The sequence below is a fragment of the Salvelinus sp. IW2-2015 genome, linkage group LG4q.2 (assembly GCF_002910315.2).
Source record: "Salvelinus sp. IW2-2015 linkage group LG4q.2, ASM291031v2, whole genome shotgun sequence".
Taxonomy (NCBI): Eukaryota; Metazoa; Chordata; class Actinopteri; order Salmoniformes; family Salmonidae; genus Salvelinus; species Salvelinus sp. IW2-2015.
Genome location: NC_036843.1, coordinates 25,883,587 through 25,907,119, shown reverse-complemented (window position 1 = coordinate 25,907,119; position 23,533 = coordinate 25,883,587). Strand labels below are relative to the sequence as shown.

At 46.5% G+C, this 23,533-nt stretch overlaps 1 protein-coding gene across 1 annotated transcript in view; it reads right to left on the bottom strand.

The window, feature by feature from the left end:
• LOC111963075 (nesprin-1-like) overlaps nt 1–23,533 on the bottom strand; it is a 160,646-nt gene that overhangs the window by 39,936 nt on the left and 97,177 nt on the right. The window contains 26 exon segments of the mRNA XM_070443308.1: nt 474–628; nt 923–1,069; nt 1,448–1,630; nt 1,914–2,118; nt 2,373–2,506; nt 2,651–2,821; nt 3,095–3,250; nt 3,476–3,631; nt 4,094–4,270; nt 5,620–5,769; nt 7,010–7,192; nt 7,420–7,552; nt 7,755–7,951; nt 8,181–8,312; nt 9,523–9,696; nt 9,989–10,189; nt 10,372–10,491; nt 10,652–10,753; nt 11,086–11,295; nt 11,609–11,764; nt 12,018–12,140; nt 12,340–12,493; nt 12,660–12,760; nt 12,908–13,045; nt 14,365–14,568; nt 16,077–16,190. Of these exon segments, the coding sequence (XP_070299409.1) occupies nt 474–628; nt 923–1,069; nt 1,448–1,630; nt 1,914–2,118; nt 2,373–2,506; nt 2,651–2,821; nt 3,095–3,250; nt 3,476–3,631; nt 4,094–4,270; nt 5,620–5,769; nt 7,010–7,192; nt 7,420–7,552; nt 7,755–7,951; nt 8,181–8,312; nt 9,523–9,696; nt 9,989–10,189; nt 10,372–10,491; nt 10,652–10,753; nt 11,086–11,295; nt 11,609–11,764; nt 12,018–12,140; nt 12,340–12,493; nt 12,660–12,760; nt 12,908–13,045; nt 14,365–14,568; nt 16,077–16,190 (4,076 nt within the window).

Here is a 23,533-nt window from a genome sequence, read left to right as displayed (position 1 = left end):
CAGACCCAAAAACTTTCAGTCATTGAAATAACTCGGGGCCCGATTCAGAGTTGAAATAAGGGGTGCAATTCGGACTTTCACTTAAATCATTAATTGACRTCGATGGGAGATAAAATTCTAGATAAGCACACAATGTAACAGTATAACTTTATGGCGTCCCCTCGCCCCGACCCGGGCGCGAACCAGGGACCCTCTGCACACATCAACAACGGTCACCCACGAAGCATCGTTACCCATCGCTCCACAAAGGCTGCGGCCCTTGCAGAGCAAGGGGAAACACTACTTCTAGGTTTCAGAGCAAGTGACGTAACTATTAGCGCGTACCCTCTAACTAGCTAGCCATTTCACATCCGTTACACACACAGTCAAAATACCTTCCCTATGTCATCAAATTATTTACTGAGCCAACCTTAATCTCGTTGAGAAAAGTTTTTGAAGTTATTTCATGTGATCAAAGTTTTTCATGAACTTACCTGAACCTCTCAGTGGTTTGGGTGTTAGCTGCAGACCAGCTACGGTTAAGGTTCTGCATGCGTTTGATCTCAATGTCGTTGAGAGGAAGCCTGTAGCCCAGCTCGTTTAGACGCTCCAGGTCATGAGCCATGCTACTGAATCTCAAGATCTGTCTCTGTAGGGGGAACAGCACAGAACAGCAGTCTCTCAGTAACATCAACAMTTCCTTAAGACACTGCCTCTTTCTCAATTGTCTAAAAATCCATCCTCTCCTTGTTTCCTCTCCTTCATTGCTCTGATATGAAAGAACGGACCATGTAAAGGCTAGCCTRATGAGTTTCCACCATATTGTTTTCACCTGTCAAATCTTTTCCAATCAGTGAAAATTTGAAAAGGAAACAAGGAAATGAATTGAGAAGTCAGTCATATAAAGTATTATTGCTAGATACTGTAGATCACAGTGACTTACCTTGAGTTCCTCCATTCGGTCCTGGATGATGGACAGGTCAGAAGAACCGTTGGGATCCTGGACCTTCAGAGCYTCTTCTCCCTCCACCATCCAGCGACCTAAGGAACCCAGCTGCTCACTGAAGGTCTCATAGTCCTGGACTCCCRTCTACAGGACAACAAGAGATGTTTTTTTCAATTATCCTTTATTATATCCCATTAAGATATACATACATTGTTCAATGTGTTCAACATGCTTCTACACCTGCATTGCTTGCTGTTTGGGGTTTTAGGCTGGGTTTCTGTACAGCACTTTGAGATATCAGCTGATGTAAGAAGGGCTATATAAATACATTTGATTTGATTTGATTTAAGGGATCCCTGGTCAAAAGCCATGAACCAATGGCCAATGAAACAACTGAAAAGTACATTCTTTAGAAGATCTCAGTAGCATGACGTTACACAAATGTCTCCAGGTCTTTGGGATCCTAGAGTAAGCAACTGGTAAAATATATCAGGTGAATCTAGTCCTATCTTCCCCCTSTACCTGTAGTGTAGTGAGCTGCCTGCTGAGGGCCTGCTCCACAGTGGCCAGGCGCTGGGTCAGAGAGAGGTGGTCTGACTGGACGGCGGAYGCTGCGGAGGTGTCCACCTGTTGCTTCAGCTGATCTCCCAGCTCCTGRAKAACCTGTAGAGATGCCTTCACTGGAGCCTGGGCACGAAGCAACTCCTGGAGAAACACCACCATACACCAACACAGAACTATTATCACTATTATCTATTATCACAAAGTAATATGACCAAATGTCATTTCGTTTTCTGACAAGGATCATTGTTGACCGAAAGCTTAGCGCATTAAACTCTGAAACGTACATCTGATTCAAGTGTTTCAACACTTATTTTCATAGTAGGCCATATAAGCAAAAAGGCCTTAATAGGAGATGACAGTATATAGCTCCGTGCTGAGTCCTATGCGTGTGTAAAACGGTCAATCCAACACCATTCCTACTCACGCTGCAGTCTTGGATCCAGGTGGAGACCTCCTCGTCTGTGATGTCCTTGGTGCAGGCGGTCTCCAGGAGTCGGTCAGCCTGCTCCTCTTGTAGCTGGACACTGGAGCTGCTCTTTCCATACAGCTCCTTGTAGTGCTGCCACAGCTGTAGCAGGGCTTTGCTGCTCTTCAGACGCTCTGAGATCTCTTCCAGAAGACTGCTCCACCTGGACACAACATACATTGATGATCCACATCTTGGATCAATGGATCATGGATCAATAAAATCTTATTKTTGTTGGATCAACTGATCATGGATGAGGCTGCTCCACCTGAGCACAACACAGGTGRTTTGGAACGATGATCACATGACCTTGCCTGAGACCTGAAGACTTAAAAGTCACGGTTCACACCCACTCATGAACTGTTGGAAGATATGCCCCCATTGTGGTCTTAAAGTGATTCAAATAAACAAACAAACCTAGCGTTGACGTCCTTCAGGGTATTGTTGAGGGAGTCGGACACAGAYGGGTGGCACTCATTCAGCAGCTGGTGTGTCACAGAGCCAAACTTCCTCAGACTGCCCTCCTGCTTCTCCAGTTCCTCCTGCAGGCTCTACACAACACAAACACATTAGCCCAAATTTCTCCCGAAGTGTGCACTCCTCCACTCCCCCTCAAAGATGTAGAAGTGYTGGGCTACAGGGTAGACAAAAATACATTTGTAAAAGCCTGTGATGCCTGTTCATACTGGTATTACCTGGAGACTCTCCACCTGTAGCTGTACAGCCTCCAGGGAGCCGGTGAGGAGGCGGAAACGGGACACAGAGTACCTCCCCTCCATCAGGTAGCCGTTCATCTCCTCTGAGGACAGCTTGTACAGACTCCACTGGTSCASCACWGACACGAGGCTGATCTTCAGCTGGCCGATCTGGCGTGGAGCAGAGACGGAGTAGAACAATAGGGTTTACACTTAAAAAGYAGTCCACGGAGCTTAATACATTTTGCAGTTGTGTTCAGTGTTCTTCTGCAACAGGGGATCATCATAGTGAGTGAAGGGTAGTTATAATGGGGCAGTAGCTGAGTGTGTGGTTATAGGTGAGTATGGGGTACTTAGTGGGCTACATCTGTGATTATCACACCTCTCATACAACTCACAGACCAATAATACATTATTTACACTCCATAAAATAGCTCYGCCTACCAGGTGGTCCAGGTTAGCCCAGGTGTGATTGACAGCTTGGAGCGTCTCCATGACAACAGCGCAGGCCTCGTCSGTTTTGTTCTGGATGAGKGCACAGGCCTGCTCCTCCACCCCCTCCACCTCACTCTCCTTCTCCTTCACCTTCTCCTCCATCTCCTGCAGAAGCAGTGGAAAGAGAGAGCAGAACAACTACTTATTTASTAGTTAAACTACTATCAGGGAGCAGAGAGCAGTTACAATCAACRTGACAAAGATCAAGATTCTTAATAAAAAAAAATGCACAACCAAATTGAAACCCAAAGACATAATATACTGTAAATGTGCAAAAACAAGGTAAGATTTATCTAATAAATCAATACAAAGTGCAGCGAATGTTCCTACCTGGCAGTCATTGAGAGCGTTCTGTACGGAGGTTAGGTCCTCTATCCTGGGTTTCCTCTTCAGCCTCTCCTCCTGAGCGAGCAGCCAGGTCTTCAGGCCCTGTATGTTGTTCTCATAGTTCAACCAGGCCTCCAGCAGAGTCTCCAGGAACTGGACCTGACCACGCAACACAGCACAGAGTCACATAACGTACTGAGACAATGAAATAATCCCTGAAACACATAACAGGCTTTGGTTGATCATAAGGCTTTGTCTGTCTCTAGCTGCTCAGAGCGCGCAAGAGATTTAGTTCTGGGTACGAAGCTTACATCATCAATTATATAATACAATGAAAGCAGATTAATTCGACATTGACATAATTCAGAGAGCCACCCAGTAAATGAGATGTCATACATAAAAATATGCTTTAATGATGAGATTTTTTTTTATATGATTGTGGTGTAATAGCCAGGGGTTTAAGTTTAACCATGCTCTGGAATACCCATAATGCATCAGGTTACATGTATGTTTATTCTCTTATGTGTGATCTTGTTGCACAACTAATTTCCCTCTCTAACAAATAAAGTTGAAAGTAGACATTTTAAGATGAGGTTGAAAGTGGTTTGTTTTCTCTCTCACCCTCTCCGTGACGAGTCCCTGTAGTAGCTGCCAGCGTCGGTTCATGACTCCCAGCTTCTCGGCAAAGTCTGTCTGGTCGCTGCGCCTGCTCTCCACATCCTGATCACTGATCTGGAGMACAGACTGGTTCACAAAGTCCACCGTCAGCTGCTTACAGCGCACATCAACTCTGAAGCCCTGGGGAAGGAGAGCGAGAGAGAGAGAGACCGGGGAGAAGAAGAAGAAGAAGGATAATGTAAAGGAAAAGAAGAAGAAGACGACTTTATTGTCCAACAGACATTTGTATTCTGCTTTATCTATTAGAGTGAGTATAAAGAGTGAAATGAATGGCGGAGTCATTCATTATCCACTATTCTCGTGATCATGTAAAATAGGTAGTCTATTTAACCAGAAAACACTTGAAATATATATGGAATATTGTAGTCTCAGCCCAGCTAGCACATAACGTTCTGAGAACTATATGCTTCTTAGAGCTTGGTGAGAGCRTGGTTGTCCTATGGTTAATTTGCATACAACCTTCCCACAATGTTCTGGGAATGATGTATGATAGTTGCTTAGCTTTGGAACATTCTCAACACATTTAAGGAACTTGACAAAAAAAAACAAAAATTCTTAGCAATTCATGGTTACGTTTAATACATTTTTTGGTAATGTTCTAGGAACGTTCATAAAAACCTTAAGAAAACTTTAGTAACGTTCAAAGAACGTTCTATGAATGTTATTTCAAAACATACATTTAGTTTTCAGCATCAACAAAACTCTCTCTATCCTCTATCTTGTTWAGTGTGTTCAGGTGTGTTGGCCGTGCCCACTAATTGGCGACACCTGATCKTAATGAGTGTTGTTTCCTTTGAAATGGGGTCTGTTCGAATAGACTAAAATGAACAGCTTTGTATGAGTAAAAAAACATGGCATAATAGTTCCATCTTGGTGGTGCAGTGGACTAATAGATAGAGAACAGAAGATCATGGGGTTGAATCTCACTGACACCGTGGCACAATATAAAAAAAAGAAATGTGTTTGCATGATTAATGCAGAAGCAAATTAATTTCCATGTGTGCTTGGCGTTCAAAACGGTTAACCCAAACTAAGGTAGCAGTGTTATTAAAAGTCTTATTGAAACATTCAGTGAAAGTTTTAAGGAAGTTATTCAAAAACCTCCAAGTAACCTTAACATGTTGTTCAAAAACATTCACAACAATTAGAGAATGTTCTCAAAATGCTACTTAATTAACCTTCAAATAACATATCATTTTCCGTTCTCAGAACATTAATAAACCCCCCTAGGAAAACTTCCAGGGAACCATAGTAAAAACGTTCTCAAAACCTCATTGCAACCTAAAAATGTACGCTCCCAGAACAGGCWAAATGATCACTTCCATTGTCAGAACGTTTAAAAAAACGTTCTGTTTTACTGTTAAGGAAACTTATGGCTTTGTTCTCAGAACCAATGAGAAACCAAAACGGTACGTTTCCACAACTTCCAAGGAACCAAATGTGCTAGCTGTGAGTTTTCTGTTCCTTACCTTGTATTTCTGTAGATAGTCSTGGATGACAGTCGACCCCACTGCTCCTTTCAGGTTCTCCTCGTCCTCTCCAATCACATTCTCCATCAGAGACATCCAGTTGACCAGCTCAGAGATGGCATGCCTAGAGGCCAACTTCTCCATTTGTAACTGAGGAAAAGAAACGGGCTAATAAACACAACTGCTCGTCAAACATCTCATTCCAAAATCATGGGCATTAATATGGAGTTGGTCCCCCTTTGCKGCTTTAACAGCCTCCACTCTTCTGGGAAGGCTTTCCACTAGATGTTGGAACATTGCTGCGGGGACTTGCTTCCATTCAGCCACAAGAGCATTAGTGAGGTCGGCGCTGATGTTGGGCGATTAGGCYTGTCTCGCAGTCGGAGTTCCAATCCATCTCAAAGGTGTTCGATGGGGTTGAGGTCAGGCCAGTCAAGTTCTTCCACACCAATCTCGACAAACCATTTCTGTATGGACCTTGTTTCTGCACGGGGGCATTGTCATGCTGAAACAKGAAAGGGCCTTCCCCAAACTGTTGCCACAAAGTTTAAAATMGTTTAAAATGTAATTGTATGCTGTAGCATTAAGATTTCCCTTCACTGGAACTAAGGTGCCAAGCCCGAACAATGAAAAACAGCCCCAGACCACTATTCCTCCTCCACCAAACTTTACAGTTGGCACTATACWTTGGGAAAGGTAGCATTCTCCCGGCATCCGCCAAACCCAGATTCGTCCATCGGACTGCCAGATGGTGAAACGTGATTCATCACTCCAGAGATTGCATTTCCACTGCTCCAGAGTCCAATGGCGGCGAGCTTTACACTACTCCAGCCGACGCTTGGCATTGTGAATGGCGATTTTAGGCTCGGCCATGGAAACCCACTTCTTTCAGCTCCCGATGAATAGTTATTGTGCTGGCGTTGGTTCCAGAGGCAGTTTGGAGTTTGGTAGTAAGTGTCGCAACCGAGGACAGATGATTTTTACRCGCTACACGCTTCAGCCCTGAACGGTTCTGTGAGCTTGTATGGCCTACCACTTYGCGGCTGAGCCGTTTTTGCTCCTAGACRTTTCCACATTACAATAACAGCACTTACAGTTGACTGGGGCAGCTCTAGCAGGGCAGAAATTTGACGAACTGACTAGTTCGAAAAGTGGCATCCTATGACCGTGCCAAATTGAAAGTCACTGAGCTCTTCAGGAAGTCCATTCTACTGCCAATGTTTGTCTATGAAGATTGCATGGCTGTGTGCTCGATTTTATACACCTGTCCGCAACAGGTGTGGATGCGTGTGAGCAGCTTGGTCAACTGTGTGTGCGTGTGCGTGTGCGTGTGCGTGTGTGTGTGTGTGTGTGTGTGTGTGTGTGTGTGCAGATAAGCCTGTGTTAGTACCTGGTGTAGCTTCTCCTGCACCCCTGGGATGAGTGTGAGTAGTTGGGTCCACTCTGAGTCTATGCGGGCCAGGTCAGAGCGCAGGGCTGCAGTTCCAGCACTCTTCAGCCTCAGTAGCTGGTTACCCTCAGTCAGCACAGAATTCTTCAGAGATGAACGCGACTCCACCTCTTTACAGAAGTCCTGAGAACAGAGAATAGTATAACGGTCAGTTTCACATGGAATATCAGGCTGTGTATACAGCTGGTTCCGGATGATGGTTCTCAAACCCCTTAAACTTAACCCTTACTCTAACCCCTCTAACACTAACCCTACTCTTCACCTCTAACTATAACCATTTGATCCAGATCTGCCAGTCGAATATCCACTTCCTCTAAGGTATCACCCACTCTTTTGAGATGTTGACTCACCAGGAAGGCAGAGAGATGGTCCCTGCGGGTCTCCATCTCCTGTGGAACTACGGCTGCCTGAATGTTCCAGAAGTCCAGACGTTCTAGAGCAGACTGCAGCCAGCCAATCAGCTCTGACGACTCCTTCTGATACCTGGGCATCACATGGAGACAAACAGGCTTAGTGGGTGATATTCAACCCCCCCCCAACATATTCACAGTACATACAGTGCAGACCTGGGTTCAAGTAGTAGCTAAAGTATTAGAAAGAAAACTAATACTATTTGAACCCATGTCTACATCACATCCAGTACACAGCACACCCTAAATAATATCTCTTGGTGTTCAGCCCTGACCTGGTCCAATGTTTGAGTATGGCCTCTAGTCTCTGCAGCTCCTTGTTGACCTTGGTAGTGTTGCTGTGCCAGTGTTCCCCTAGAACTGTGAGCTTTGTGTCCAGGCCAGGACAGCACACAGACAGCTGCAGCCTCTTCCCCTCCTCCAGCACCTGGATCAGCTTGTGCCTGTGCTCCATCAGTCTGCCCTTCAGACTCTATGGWGAGAAGGAGGTAAACCAAGATGGGGAACATGAATTAAATAAATTGTGTTATCACTTTATTGTACAGTATTCTTTCTGGTATTTATTAGGAAAATCGTGATTAAGATGATGACGCCACTGTAAATTGTCAGCTCAAACGTTACACACAGTATATGAAAGTGCCATTGGCTTTCTGTAATAACTGCATAACATTGCATAACATGGTGATAGTGACATACTATACCTGATAGAGTGAACTCCTCTCAGTCAGGCTCTCCTCTGTCTCCTCCACCAGGCCCACTGTGGGGATGCTACCCTCCACTGCCTCCARCTGYMTACACAGAGCCTGGTAGTCCGGCACCAGACGGCTCCAAGTCTGAAAACACACGTATAGAGGCAAGTAGAAGTATAACTCATGACAAAATAACAATTCCGTTATACTTGGGTTACACATATACCGAACTGTGCTGGCCTGGATATTGACTTTTCACATTGTCCTTTCCAGCATGGTTACAGCAACTCTGGCAGATGCGTAACCAGGCCCACACAAGTAGTGTGAAAAAGGTATTCCACCGATTTAAGTATGATAGTACATATACTACAGTACATATAGTACTACTACTACAACAACACATATACTAATACTACAGTAAATATAGTACTAGTACAGTACATATAGTACTAGTACAGTACTACTACTACTACAGTACATATACTACAGTACATATGAACTCAGCAAAAAAAAGAAACGTCCCTTTTTTAGGACCATGTCTTTCAAAGATAATTCATAAAAATCCAAATAACTTCACAGATCTTCATTGTAAAGGGTTTAAACAGTGTTTCCCCTGCTTGTTCAATGAACCATAAACAATTAATGAACATGCACCCATGGAACAGCTTACAGCTTAGGCAATTAAGGTCACAGTTATGAAAACTTAGGACACTAAAGAGGCCTTTCTACTGACTCTGAAAAACACCAAAAGAAAGATGCCCAGGGTCCCTGCTCATCTGCGTGAACGTGCCTTAGGCATGCTGCAAGGAGGGATGAGGACTGCAAATGTGGCCAGGTCAATAAATTGCAATGTCAGTACTGTGAGACGCCTAAGACAGTGCTACAGGGAGACAGGACGGAGAGCTGATCATCCTCGCAATGGCAGACCATGTGTAACAACACCTGCACAGGATCGATACATCCGAACATCACACCTGCGGGACAGGTACAGAATGGCAACAACAACTGCCCAATTTACACCAGGAACGCACAATCCCTCAATCAGTGCTCAGACTGTCCGCAATAGGCTGAAAGAGGCTGGACTGAGGGCTTGTAGGCCTGTTGTAAGGCAGGTGCTCATCAGACATCATCGGCAACAACGTCGCCTATGGCCACAAACCCACCGTCGCTGGACCAGACAGGACTGGCAAAAAGTGCTCTTCACTTCACAGTTTATGTCTCAGTTGTTGAATCTTGTTATGTTCATACAAATATTTACACGTTAAGTTTGCTGAAAATAAACGCAGTTGACAGTGAGAGGACGTTTCTTTTTTTGCTGAGTTTAGTACTACTACTACTACTACAACTCTCCTACCTCCAGTATGTACTCCAGCTCCACCCCTCTCCTGTGGGCCTGTTTGAGGACTACCTGGGCCAGGGTCAGTATCTCCTCCAGAGCCTGCTTCTCTCTGGGAACCACCAGGCCACTGATCTTTCTGAAGAACGTCTCCGTCAGGATCATGTGGGACTCCAGACCCTGGAAGAACTCCTGGAGAGAGAGAAAAACACTCTTGAGCAATACTGCAATAAAGATGGTGTTAAATAGGCTCCCCCGAGGCAGCCAGCTTTCTTGGAGCAGAGGTTACGGTCATTGCCTTTGGTCTTGGTGACCAAAGTTTGAGTTTGAGCTGCGCTCAGGGACTTTGCACTATTCACACAGAATTCCWAAAATTCTGTAGTCTTGAATTGCTTTTTGACTTATAGTAAAATACTTGATGTATTTTATTGATTGTATTATTCAAATTATTGTAAATCTACTTCTATGGAAGGTTAARGTCTACCTTGTGTTTGTCAAGGAGAATCTGAACTTCCTCCACAGAGCTGGCGATGACCCTCTGGTCGCCGGCCATCTTGTCTTGAGCAGTGTCCACCAGGTCAGCCAGGTCCTGCAGAGCCCTCTCATATTGCCCCTTCAGAGCCATGTTCTGGTTCAGGCTGCTACGCCGCGAGCCCACCGTCATCACCAACTCCTCATAGGCATCCTGTAGATGAGGAGAAGAAGAAGAAGGAGAAGGAGGCGGAAAAGACATACAGATATAATATGATTAATTMATGTTTATGCAGTGTTTGTGTAAACATACATTGGTGAACAATCTTGTGTCTGTGTGTCTGTCTGTGTGTATTTTGTGTGTGTGTGAACTGTCTGTATGGAGAGGTCAGATACCTGTATCTTGAGCATCTCATTGGTGGACATCTGTTCTGCCTGTGGTTCTGTTCCTCTTGTTTTCAGCTGGGTGATCCTCTGCTCAAACTCTCTCAAACCCTCCTCAGCCTCAGCTATGACCTACCAGACAAAACCAATACTGGTTAGCATCTTATAAAAATGTATTTTTGTTATCTTTTATAATAAGAGCAGGAAGAACTTAAAGAGAGGAAATTAAAGCCTRCGGTTATAATGCATTGTAAGACTTGTCATGAGCACGTATGACCCCCTTATGTCTCACCTCAAGCTGTTTGGATCCTGGTCTGTCCGTGGCTCCCGCCAACGTCTGAAGGATCTGGCACTTGGTGTCGGTTAAATCAGCAAGGAGAAGCTGTGACTCCGTCTGCATTAACCAATACAAGATAAACTCAATTCATTGCTTATACAGAGATACAGTACGTAAGATAGTAATATAACACTTAATGACAGTTTCCTGGACCCAGCTTAAGGCCATTCCTGGACTTAAAACCACTTCGACAAGCAAGCGTTTTAGTCCAAGAATAGGCTTGATCTGAGTCCAGAAACTGTCTCAAAAGGGGACAAGTACACCACATGTACAGTAACCTAACCTGTTAGTCTGTGGCTAAGTTCCTGCATAATAGTACAATGACTAGCGACAAGTACACCACATGTACATATACAGTATCCTAACCATGGACTATGATCCTAACATACCTGGTAGGCAGTGAGTTCCTGCATCCTAGTCCTCATGTGTTCACAGCGTCGCTCCAGGGCAGAGTCCAGAGTTTGCAGCCTCTCTGTCAAACAGTCCAGTGTGTCCTCTAACAGGACCTGGTCCTCCGCACACAGCCCTGTAGGTTGGCCTAGGAGACCCCGACTGTGGCTCACCTCCCCAGTCACCTCACTGACATCCTTCCCTAAGGCCTGGAAGAAACAGAGACGACAGAATCACCAAACATCCCTGGCACCAGGTGAAACACAGGAATGGAGGAAGACTTGGAAGGAGTCTTTATTGGCTCCCTAAACCTTCCCCTTGGCCCAATAAGAGACGCTCCACCACTACACTGCTTATATCTATACAGATCCTTCAGATCTGAACATCTCAAAAGGGMTAGGATGATTAGGGACCGGCTGGCTGTTTCTAAAGACCATGATCACATTCTGAGATGACATAAGACTAAGAGAGTAGGCGTTGTGTGCTTTGTGAAAATGGATGTTAGGTGTTGCAGTGGTCTACCTCCTGGTTTTGTAGCTGTGTCTCAGCGTTCTCTGTCAGCAGCGCAGGACCAGAGAACAGAGTGTTCTCCACACCATCCAGCCAGGAGSAGGTAGCTGACACGGCCTGGTAGAGATGCTGCTCCATGGGGATCACCTTGCCCTCAGAGGCCCCAGTCTTTGACAGAGATAACAGGGTTGGGGTCAATTCCATTTCAATACAGTCAATTCAAGAAGTAAACAGAAATTCCCATTTCAAATCAGTCAATTCAGGAAGGATTGACTGAGCTGAAATGGAATTGTCCCCATTCCTGATAGATACAGTGCAAAGCTGAACKGTATATTTCCATACGTAAACATAATTCAACAACAGAAAACAAGGATAACATACAGTACAATAACAGTGATGTTATAGTGTTGTTATAACCTACTTGACAAGACATCTCCTCCATCGTTTGGCTGAAACCCTCATATAACATCTTCAGTGAAGATTTATCCTYTGTTTTACCCATCTCTCCTTTAAACAGGGTCCCAGCGGCAGTTCTGGAGTAAATCTGTAACAGAGTATGGCCACGTCACCGTCAGACATCACAGTACAGTACCTCCGAGGATATGAGTTCATAATGATTTATAAAAGTACTTGCTACAGCTCAGYGGGAAAATCTGTTTGAAATAACGTAATTACAACCAGAAGTGCCTTTCAACCAGTGTTGCCTGCTGGGAGTAGGCATTGATGGACGGTGAGGTCAGTACCTGTTGCTTGTGGTCTTGTTCCAGGGTTTTCTGTAGGAGCTGGAGCTTGGTGCTCAGTTCTTTCCTCAGGCTCTCCCACCTCTGTCTCATCTGGTACTGGGCAGCCCGGGTCTCTCGCTCCAGCAGTATCTCCGGAGAGAAGGGCTCTGTCATRCTGCGCACCAAAAACATAACGTGAAGCAAAGAACCTCAACAGACCAAAAACATATACAATATCACATAACGTMAAAACATGATACASTACAGAAGATAAAGTGCTGGAAAGTCAACAGAATCTCCATGTCAGACCATTGTGTTGCTGTTCTCTCAGGTGTTTATACCTGACACTGCTAGGTGAGGCCTGCTTTATCAGGATCTCCTCTCCTCTACTGGCTAMAGACTGTAACAGCTTCTTCTGTTCAGCTAGCTGCTCCTCCAGCTCCTAAACAACAACAACACACAAACGTGATCAGTCTGCTTCTCTTTGAATGAATGATTGAATGAACAAACTAACAAACAAACAGCAGCTTTCAGACACGGACATGACAGTGATCGTGTGAGTATGTGTGAGAGAGAAAGACTTCCCTACCCTCTGTCTCTGGAGGCTGTCCTGGTGGTGTTGTGAGAGTGTGGTGTGGGCCTGGAACAGGCAGTCCTGCAGGCTGGGCCCCTGAGACAGAGTGGAGTCAGACTCACTGTCCTCCTGGTCCTGCAGAGAGCCATGGAACTGGACACAGGCAGAGAGAGGGTTACTTATGGAAACAGTTGTGAGCAAAAATACAAGAAATATGGTTATTCATGTAAGGATTCGTTTGATTCATATCTTGACAACAAGACCAACCAAACATCAAGGCTAGGTTAAGGCTAGGTTAAGGCTAGGTTAAGAGGCTAGGTGAAGAGGGCACAACAATGCCTATTCCCCCTCAGGAAACTATAAAGATATGGCATGGGTCCTGAGATCCTCAAAAGGTTCTACAGCTGCAACATCGAGAGCATCCTGACTGGTTGCATCACTGCCTGGTACGGCAACTGCTCGGCCTCTGATCGCAAGGCACTACAGAGGGTAGTGCGTACGGCCCAGTACATCACTGGGGCTAAGCTGCCTGCCATCCAGGATCTCTACACCAGGCGATGTCAGAGGAAGGCCCTAAAAATTGTCAAAGACCCCAGCCACCCCAGTCATAGACTGTTCTCTCTACTACCGCATGGCAAGCGGTACCGGAGTGCCAAGTCTATGACAAAAAGGCTTCTCAACAGATTTTACCCCCAAGCCATAAGACTCCTGAACAGGTAATCAAATGGCTACCCGGACTATTTGCATTGTGTGCCCCCCCAACCCCTCTTTTTACGCTGCTGCTACTCTCTGTTTACCRTATATGCATAGTCACTTTKATTATACATTCATGTACATACTACCTCAATTGGGCCGACCAACCAGTGCTCCCGCACATTGGCTAACCAGGCTATCTGCATTGTGTTCCACCACCCACCACCCGCCAACCCCTCTTTTACGCTACTGCTACTCTGTGTTCATCATATATGCATAGTCACTTTAACCATATCTACATGTACATACTACCTCAATCAGCCTGACTAACCGGTGTCTGTATGTAGCCATTTGTTTGCAATCCAGTTCACCCAATCACATCCCTGAAAACATTAGCCACAGTAAAGACCAGGAGGAAACGGGCATTATGCCAAAGGCTCAGAGGAGAAAGAAGACATTASAAGGGGCTCAAGCACAGAGACATCACATGTACTCAGTGACACTTTCATCTCCTGGAAAGCATCCTATGCTACAGTGTCCTGCTTGACAAACAAGGTGAAGGCATTAGACATTAGATGGTTAGCACTTAGGATATTGAYCTGGTGAAGATCCTTTTAGGGATTGCAATGTGAACTAACCTAATAAAGGTATGTGTTTAGAGTTTGTTTTTTAAAATCCTCCATTGACACCAATACATGGTTAATTCTTAAACGTAATCACATGCATCTCATGGAGAGCACTTTAGTGAGAGTTACTATGTATCCAGAAAAAAGCCTGACCTGGATGTTGATGTGTTTGTCCTGCAGCATCCTCTGCAGCTCCAGCAGACTTCCCTTCAGCGTCCGCAGCTTCCTGGCCAGCTGCTCTGTGTCCTCCCTTATGTCCATCCGCGTCTCCTGCCTTCCCTCCAGAAGCAGGCTCTCGCTGCGCATGGTCAGCTCCGACAGGGCCACCACCTTCTGCTCTATCTCCTGCAGCATGTTCTGGAGCAGCAGGAGAGAGGCCAGCTCAAACATGGTGCTGCCTTCCAAGTGTAACCTTCAGTCAATCAGGCACCAGGCAGCCAGTTAACCAGTCCCACCAGGCAGCCAGTTAACCAGTCCCACCAGGGCCAGTTAACCAGCCACCAGGCAGCCAGTTAACCAGTCCCACCAGCAGCCAGTTAACCAGGCCACCAGGCAGCCAAGTTAACCAGGCAGACAGTTAACCAGCCCACCAGGCAGACCGTTAACCAGGCCCACCAGGAAGTACGTTAACGCAGGCCCCCAGGCAGCCAGTTACAGCGCGGACCCACCAGGCAGACAGTAACTGGACCCACCAGGCAAAAGTTAACCAGGCCCACCAGGCAGACAGTTAACGGGCCCACTCCAGCCAGAAGTTAACCAGGCCCACCAGGTAGCCAGTTAACCAGACCACCAGGCAGACAGTTAACTGACCCACAGACAGAAAGTTAACCAGGCAACCAGCAGACAGTTAACCAGGCCCACCAGGCAGACAGTTAACCAGGCCCACCAGGCAGACAGTTAACCAGGCCTCCCAGGGAGACGTTATGGCCCCAGGCCCATGGTCTGTATAGAACCCTTTATTAGCAGCAGGTCTCTCATAATTGTAGGGCCACCTCCCTACCAACACCCTCACCTCCCTAACAACACAGCACACTACCACTAATCCTTCACGTCTCATGTTCAGCATACATGTTCCCGCTCAAGTATAGATTCCCAAGTGGCCTGGATCACAATAGGTCCTTGCAATGAAAAGATACTGGAGCTACCACAGAAGACCCAAAGTAAATGTTGCCTCAAAGATTCCTACATGAAGGGTTAATCCTCCATTAAGATGAGACCCATAGCCTTGCCTAAGTGTATATCGGTAAGTTAAACAGGTCTCTTCAAGAAAGGGAGTGACTCCCCCCTCCCCCTCATCCTCCAACCCTCCCTGCCTGTCAGTTGAGATTCCCTACTTTGATATTCCAGTAGGCTGGCCCACTTCCGCCACCAACCAATCCCTGCAGTCGGAATTCAATTAATCTAACGAATAAGCCAGCCCCCCTGCTGACCCGGCCCCTATGTTGTCACTGAATAGGCCCCATGTAGAGACACGAAAGACATCTGCATAATCTGCATAACTAGACTAGTGTTACAGCCGCTTAGTAACCTAACCCTGAAGGCAGCCCCGCCCTCTAACTATGCTGCTTACACTCTTGTTTACTGCTGCCAGGTTCCTACCCCGTGGGGTCGATCCATATGGGAGAGGCAGAATCAAAAAGCAGGAGTTATAGTGAGATKTAATCATTGGAAGTTAAATGAACGGCTGGGTAAAAGGGGAAAACTCATGTGAATCACTGAGGAACTGTTAAACAAAGGGACTCTGTCTGTGTGCATGTGTGTGTCTGTGCATATTTGCGTCTGTGTGTGTGTGTGCGTGCGTGCGTTTGTGCATGTGTGAGTGCGTGCGTGTGTTTATCTGCCAGTAGAGGGACCTCTGTTCTAACCTGGCCGTCTATGAGCTGCTCCTCCTCAGCACTGGGACGGAGGGCTTCGCGGGTGCTGAGCACCCATTGGTCCATCTGGTCAGCTTGGATGAGGTAATGTTGTAAGTCAGTGGCCTTTAGACTGTCCGCCTAAATGGCGTTGAAAGAAGGGCGTTGGGACCTGATGGCCTTGTAGGCCGGTTTGTAAGGCAGGTGCTCATCAGACATCATCAGCTGTTTTCTAGGGATCTGGGGCAACAACGGTCGCTAATTGGCCACAACCACTGCGTTCGCTGTGACCAGACAGGATAGGCAAAAAGTGCGCTCTTGATCACTTCCAGTTGCTATATGTCTCAGTTGTTGAATTCTTGTTGATGTGTTCATAAATATTTACACGTTAAGTTTGCTGAAAATAACGCAGTTGACAGTGGCGGTTAGGAATGTTTTCTTTCTTTGCTGAGTTATAAGTACTACGACTGCACTACTTTCGTGACAATTCTCTACTCCAGTAGATCTTTCCTCAGCTCCACCCCTCTCATGTGGGCTGTTGAGGACGTACTGTGTCCAGGGGTCAGTATCTCTCTCCAGAGCCTGCTTCTTCTGTGGAACAGACAGTGTCCACTGGTATGTCTTTCTGAGAACGTCGACTGTCAGGATAATGTGGGACTCCTAGGACCTGGAAGAACTGCTCTGGAGAGATGAGAAAAACACTCTTTGACTGAGGCAATACTGCCACTGATATGAATTGCGTTAATATGCTCCCCGAAGCAGCCAGCTTTCTTTTCTTGTAGCAGGGTTTCCGGTCTTGCTTCTGGGCTCTTGTGGTGACCAAGTTTGAGTGTTGAGGCTGCGTTCAGCGTGGAACTTTGCCTTTTCACACCGAGCATTCCTAAAATTCTGTAGTGTGTGATATTGCTTTTTGGACCTTTATGTAAAATACGTGATGTATTTTATTGATTGTATTATTCATTCTTGTGAAATCTACTGTGTCTATTGGAAGGGTTAGAGGTCTACCTTGGTGTTTGTCGGAGAATCTTGAACTTCCTCCTAAGAGCTGGCGATGACCCTCTGGTTCAGGCGGCCAGTATTCTGTCTTGAGGGCTAGAGGTCCCTGGCAGGGTCTAGCTCAGGGTCCTTGCAAGAGCCTCTGCATATTGCCTGCCTTCAGAGAGCGATGTTCTGGTTCCTGGTGCTGAGTGTTGCTACGCGAGCGCAAGGATTTTGCGGTCATCTATATGACAACTTCCCTCATTAGGCATCTGTAAGGAATGAGTGAGTTAGATAGGTGAGAATTCGGAGAAGGAGGCGGAAGGAACAGTATTCACGATATCAATATTGATTGAATTCATGTTTATGCAGTGTTTGTGGTCAAACATAGGCATTTGGTGTAAAAAGATTCCGTGGTGTTCTGATGTGTCTGTCTGTGGTGTAATTGTTTTGTGTGTGTGTTGAATGTCCTGTATGGATACGCTGTGCAGATACCTGTATCTTGAAAGCATTCTTCTCTATCTGGTCGGACATCTGTTCTTGCACTGTGGTTTGTTCTCTTGTGTTTCAGCCTAGGGTGGATCCTCTGGGCTTCAGACTCTTCTCATAGACACTCCCTCTAGCCTTCAGCTATGACCGTACCAGGGACAGAACAGATTACTGGGGTAGCATCTGTATAGAAAATGTGGTTTTGTTATCTTTTTTATAATAAGAGCCAGGAAGAATTAAAGAAAGGGAATTAATAGCCTACGGTTAGAAATGTATTGAAGACTTGGGTCATGAGCACGTATGACCCCTTATGTCTCAGCCTCAAGCGTTTTTGGATTCACTTGGTTCTGTTCCGTGGCTCCCGCAACGTCTGAAGGATCTTGGCACTTGGTGTCGGTTAATCAGCAAGGAGAAGCTGTGATTCCGTTCTGCATTAACCAATCACAGATAATAATTCATTGCTTTACAACGAGATACCAGTCGTAGATAGTAATATATACACTTATGAGCAGTTTCTGGCGGCCAGCTTTAGGCATTCCTGGACTTAAAAACACTTGACAAGCAGCGTTTTAGTCGCAAGAAGTCAGGCCTTGATCTGAGTCCAGAAACTGTCTGAACAAGGGGAGCAGTCACCACATGTACAGTAACCTATAACACCTGTTAGTCGTGGCTCAGTTCCTGCATATAGTACAGATGCTAGGCGCAGTACACAAGACATGGTACAGTATACAAGTTATGCTACAGCATGGAGGATGATCCTAGTAACATACCTGGTAGGTTAAGCAGTAGGTTTCATGTCATATTACTAGTCCTCATGATGTTCCAGCGTGCTCAGGGCAGAGTCAGAGTTGCAAGCCTGACTCTAGTAAACAGTCCAGTGTGTCGCTGTCTAAGCAGAGACTCTGGTTCCCTCGTCCGCACAACAGCCGCAGAGTGTGTTGGGCTAGGAGACCCCGAATGTTGTGCCTACCTGTACCAACCTCCAAGTCACCCTGTCATCTGATAGTCCCTTCCCTATGGCCTTGGGAAGAAACAGAGAACGAACAGGAATCACCAAATCTGGCACAGGTGAACCAGAATGGGAGGAAGACTTGGAAGGAGTTCTTTATTGGCTCCCTAAACCTTCCCTTGGCCAATAAGAGACGCTCCACCACTACACTGCCTTATATCTATACAGAATCCTCAGATCTGAAGCATCTCAAAAGGGCTAGGAATGATTAGGGACGGCTGGCTGTTTCTAAAGACATGATCCACATTCTGAGATGACATAAACTAAGAGAGTAGGCGTTGTGTGCTTTGTGAAATGGATGTTAGGTGTTGCAGTGGTCTCTACCTCTGGTTTTGTAGCTGGTGTCTAAGCGTTCTCTGTCATGCAGCGGAGGACCAGAAGAACAGAAGTGTTCTCCACACTGCATCCAGAGGAGCAGGTAGCTGACACGGCTGGTAGCAGATGCTTGGCTCCATGGGGATTCACCTTGCACTCAGAGGCCCCTAGTCTTTGACAGAGATAACAGGGTTGGGGTCAATTCCTTTCAATTCAGTCAATTCAGGAAGGATTGAATGAGCTGAAATGGAATTGTCCCATTCCTTGATTAGATACAGTGCAAAGCTGAACTGTAATAATTTCCATACGTAAACATATTCAAACACAGAAAACAGGATAACATACGTACAATAACAGTGATGTTATATGTTGTTATCACCTACTTGACAAGAATCTCCCTCCATCGTTTGGCTGAAACCCTCATATCACATCTTCAGTGAGAATTACCTCTGTTTTACCCATCTCTCCTTTAAGGGTCCCAGCGGCAGTTCTGGAGTAATCTGTAACAGCAGTATGGGCACGTCACGTCAGACATCACAGTAGGTAACCTCCGAGGATATGAGTTCATGAATGATTTATCAAAAAGTATTGCTACAGCTCAGTGGGAAAAATCTGTTTGAAATAACGTAGTTACAACCAGAGTGCTTTCAGACCAGTGTTGCCCTGCTGGAGTAGGCATTGATGGACGGTGAGGTCAGTACCTGTTGCTTGTGGTTCTTGTTCCAGGGTTTTTCTGTAGGAGCTGGAGCTTGGTGCTCAGTTCTTTCCTCAGGCTATCACACCTCTGTCTCATCTTGGTACTGGGCAGCCGGGTTCTCCTCAGCAGTACTCCGGAGAGAAGGGCTCTGTCATATGCGGCATCAAAAAATAAGTGAAGCAAAGAACTCAACAGACCAAACATATACAATATCAGCTAAGTCAAAACATGATACACTACAGAAGATAAGTGCTGGAAAGTCAAGCAGAATCTTCCCATGTCAGACCGATTGGTGTTGCTGTCTCTCAGTGTTTTTAATTAACCTGGAAAAAAACTTTTTGCCCTAGGTGAGGGCTGCTTTATCAGGAATCTCCTCTCTCTACTGGCTAAAGACTTGTAACGCTTCTTCTGTCAGCTAGCTGCTCCTCCAGCTCCTAAACAACAACAACACACAAACGTGATAGTCTGATTCTCTTTGATGAATGATTGAATGAACAACTACAAACAAACAGCAGCTTTTCAGACACGCATGACATGTGATGTGTGAGTATGTGTGAGAGAGGAAGATCTTTCCTAACCTCTGTCTCTGGAGGCTGTCCTGGTGGTGTTGTGAGAGTGTGGTGTGGGTCCTGGAACAGGCAGTCCTGCAGCTGGGCCCCTGAGACAGAGTGGGAGTCAGACTCACTGTCTCCTGGTCCTGCAAGAGGACCATGAACTGGACACAGGCAGAGAGAGGGTTACTTATGGACAGTTATGTGAGCAAAAATACGCAAAGAAATATGGTTAATCTGTAAGGATTCGTTTGATTCATATCTTGACAAAGCACAACCAACACTCAAGGCTAGGTTAAGGCTAAGGTAAGAGGCTAGGTAAAGAGGGCACGACAACTGCCTAATCTTTCCCTCAGCGAACTATAACAGATTTGGATGGTCACTGAGTCCTCAAAAGGTTCTATCAGCTGCCAATCGGAGCATCCTGACTGGTGTGCACTCACTGCCTGTACGGCATGCTCGGCCTCTGATCGCAGGCACTACAAGAGGGTAGTGCGTACGGGCCAGATACATCACTGGGGCTAAGTGGCTCGCATCCAGGATTCTACAACAGGCGATGTCAGCAGGAGGCCCTAAAATTGTCAAAGACCCAGCCACCCCAGTCATGACTTTCTCTTCTACTACGCATGGCAAGCGGTACCGTGGGGGGAGTGCCAAGTCTTGACAAAAGGCTTCTCAACAGATTTTTACCCCCAGCCATAAGAGCTCTTGACCGTATAGTCAAATGGCTTACGCCGGACTATTCATGTTTGTGCCCCCCCCAACCCTCTCTTTTCCGCTGCTGCACTTCTCTGCTTTACCATATATGGCATAGTCATTTGATTATACATATGTACATACTACCCCGACTTGACAATGATAAATGGGCCCGACATACCAGCTTAGCTACCCAGCGCATAGGCTAACCGAGCGCTCATCTGCATTGTGTGTCATCCACCCCCCACCGCAACCCTCTTTTACGCTACTGCTACTCTGTGTTTCATCATATATGCATAGTCATTTAACCATATCTTACATGTACATACTACCCTGTCAGAGCTGACTACTACCGGGTCTGTATGTAGGCCATTTGTTTGCAATCCGTCCCAACACCATCACCTGGAAAACATCATCAGGCCAGAGTAAGACCAGGAGGAAACGGCATTATGCCAAAGGCTCAGAGGAGAAAGAAGACATTAAAGGGGCTCAAGCACAGAGACATCACATGTACTCAGTGACACTTTCATCTCCTGGAAAGCATCCTATGCTAAGTGTCTGCTTGACAAACAAGGTGAAGGCATTAGCATTAGATGGTTAGCACTTAGGATATTGATCTGGTGAAGATCCTTTTAGGGATTGCAATGTGAACTACCTAATAAAGGTATGTGTTTAGAGTTTGTTTTAAAAATCCTCCATTGACACCAATACATGGTTAATTCTTAAACGTAATCACATGCATCTCATGGAGAGCATTTAGTGAGAGTTACTATGTATCCAGAAAAAAGCCTGACCTGGATGTTGATGTGTGTTGTCCTGCAGCATCCTCTGCAGCTCCAGCAGACTTCCCTTCAGCGTCCGCAGCTTCCTGCCAGCTGCTCTGTGTCCTCCTTATGTCCATCCGCGTCTCCTGCCTTCCCTCCAGAAGCAGGCTCTCGCTGCGCATGGTCAGCTCCGACAGGGCCACCACCTTCTGCTCTATTCCTGCAGCATGTTCTGGAGCAGCAGGAGAGAGGCCAGCTCAACATGGTGCTGCCTTCCAAGTGGTAACCTTCAGTCAATCAGGCACCAGGCAGCCAGTTAACAGTCCAACCAGGCAGCCAGTTAACCAGTCCCACCAGGCAGCCAGTTAACCAGTCCCACCAGGCGCCAGTTAACCAGTCACCAGTTAACGTCCAACGGCAGCAGTTAACCAGTCCCACCAGGCAGCCAGTTAACCAGTGCCAGCCAGGCCACGCAGCCAGTTAACCAGGCCACCGGCAGCAGTTAACCAGGCCCACCAGGCAGACCAGTTAACCAGGCCCACCAGGAAGTACCAGTTAACCGGCAGGCCCACCAGGCAGCCAGTTAAGCGCGGACCCACCAGGCAGACAGTAACTGGACCACAGGCAAAAGTTAACCAGGCCCACCAGGCAGACAGTTAACCGGGCCCACCAGCAGAAGTTAACCAGGCCCACCAGGTAGCCAGTTAACCAGACCACCAGGCAGACAGTTAACTGACCCACAGACAGAAAGTTTAACCAGGCAACCAGCAGACAGTTAACCAGGCCCACCAGGCAGACAGTTAACCAGGCCCACCAGGCAGACAGTTAACCAGGCCTCCAGGAGACGTTATGGCCCCAGGCCCATGGTCTGTATAAGAACCCTTTATTAGCAGAGGTCTCTCATAATTGTAGGGCCACCTCCCTACCAACACCCTCACCTCCCTACAACACAGCACACTACCACTAATCCTTCACGTCTCATGTTCAGCATACATGTTCCCGTCAAGTATAGATTCCCAAGTGCCTGGATCACAATAGGTCCTTGCAATGAAAAGATACTGGAGCTACCACAGAAGCCCAAAGTAAATGTTGCCTCAAAGATTCCTACATGAAGGGTTATCCTCCATTAAGATGAGACCCATAGCTTGCCTAAGTGTATATCGGTAAGTTAAACAGGTCTCTTCAAGAAAGGGAGTGACTCCCCCTCCCTGCATCCCAACCTCCCTGCCTGTCAGTTGAGATTCCTACTTTGATATTCCAGTAGGCTGGCCCACTTCCGCACCAACCAATCCCTGCAGTCGGAATTCAATTAATCTAAGAATAAGCCATGCTGCTCCTGCTGACCCGGCCCCTATGTTTGTCACTGATAGGCCATGTAGAGACACGAAAGACATCTGCATAATCTGCATAACTAGACTAGTGTTTACAGCGCGTTAGTAACCTAACCTGAAGGCAGCCCCGCCCTCTAACTATGCTGCTTACACTCTTGTTTACTGCTGCCAGGTTCCTACCCGTGGGGTCGATCCATATGGGAGAGGCAGAATCAAAAGCAGGAGTTATAGTGAGATTTAATCTTGGAAGTTAAATGAACGGCTGGGTAAAAGGGGAAAACTCTGTGAATCACTGAGGACTGTTAAACAAGGGACTCTGTCTGTGTGCATGTGTGTGTCTGTGCATATTTGGTCTGTGTGTGGTGTGTGTGCGTGCGTTTGTGCATGTGTGAGTGCGTGCGTGGTGTATCTGCCAGTAGAGGGACCTCTGTTCTAACCTGGCCGTCTATGAGCTGCTCCTCCTCAGCACTGGGACGGAGGCTTCGCGGGTGCTGAGCACCCATTGTCCATCTGGTCAGCTTGGATGAGGTAATGTTTGTAAGGTCTTGTCCTGATCTGCTCCTTAGACGGTCACTGACACGCTCCTGATGCTGCTCCTCTGACGGTCACTGACACGGCTCCTGATGCTGGCTCTATCGA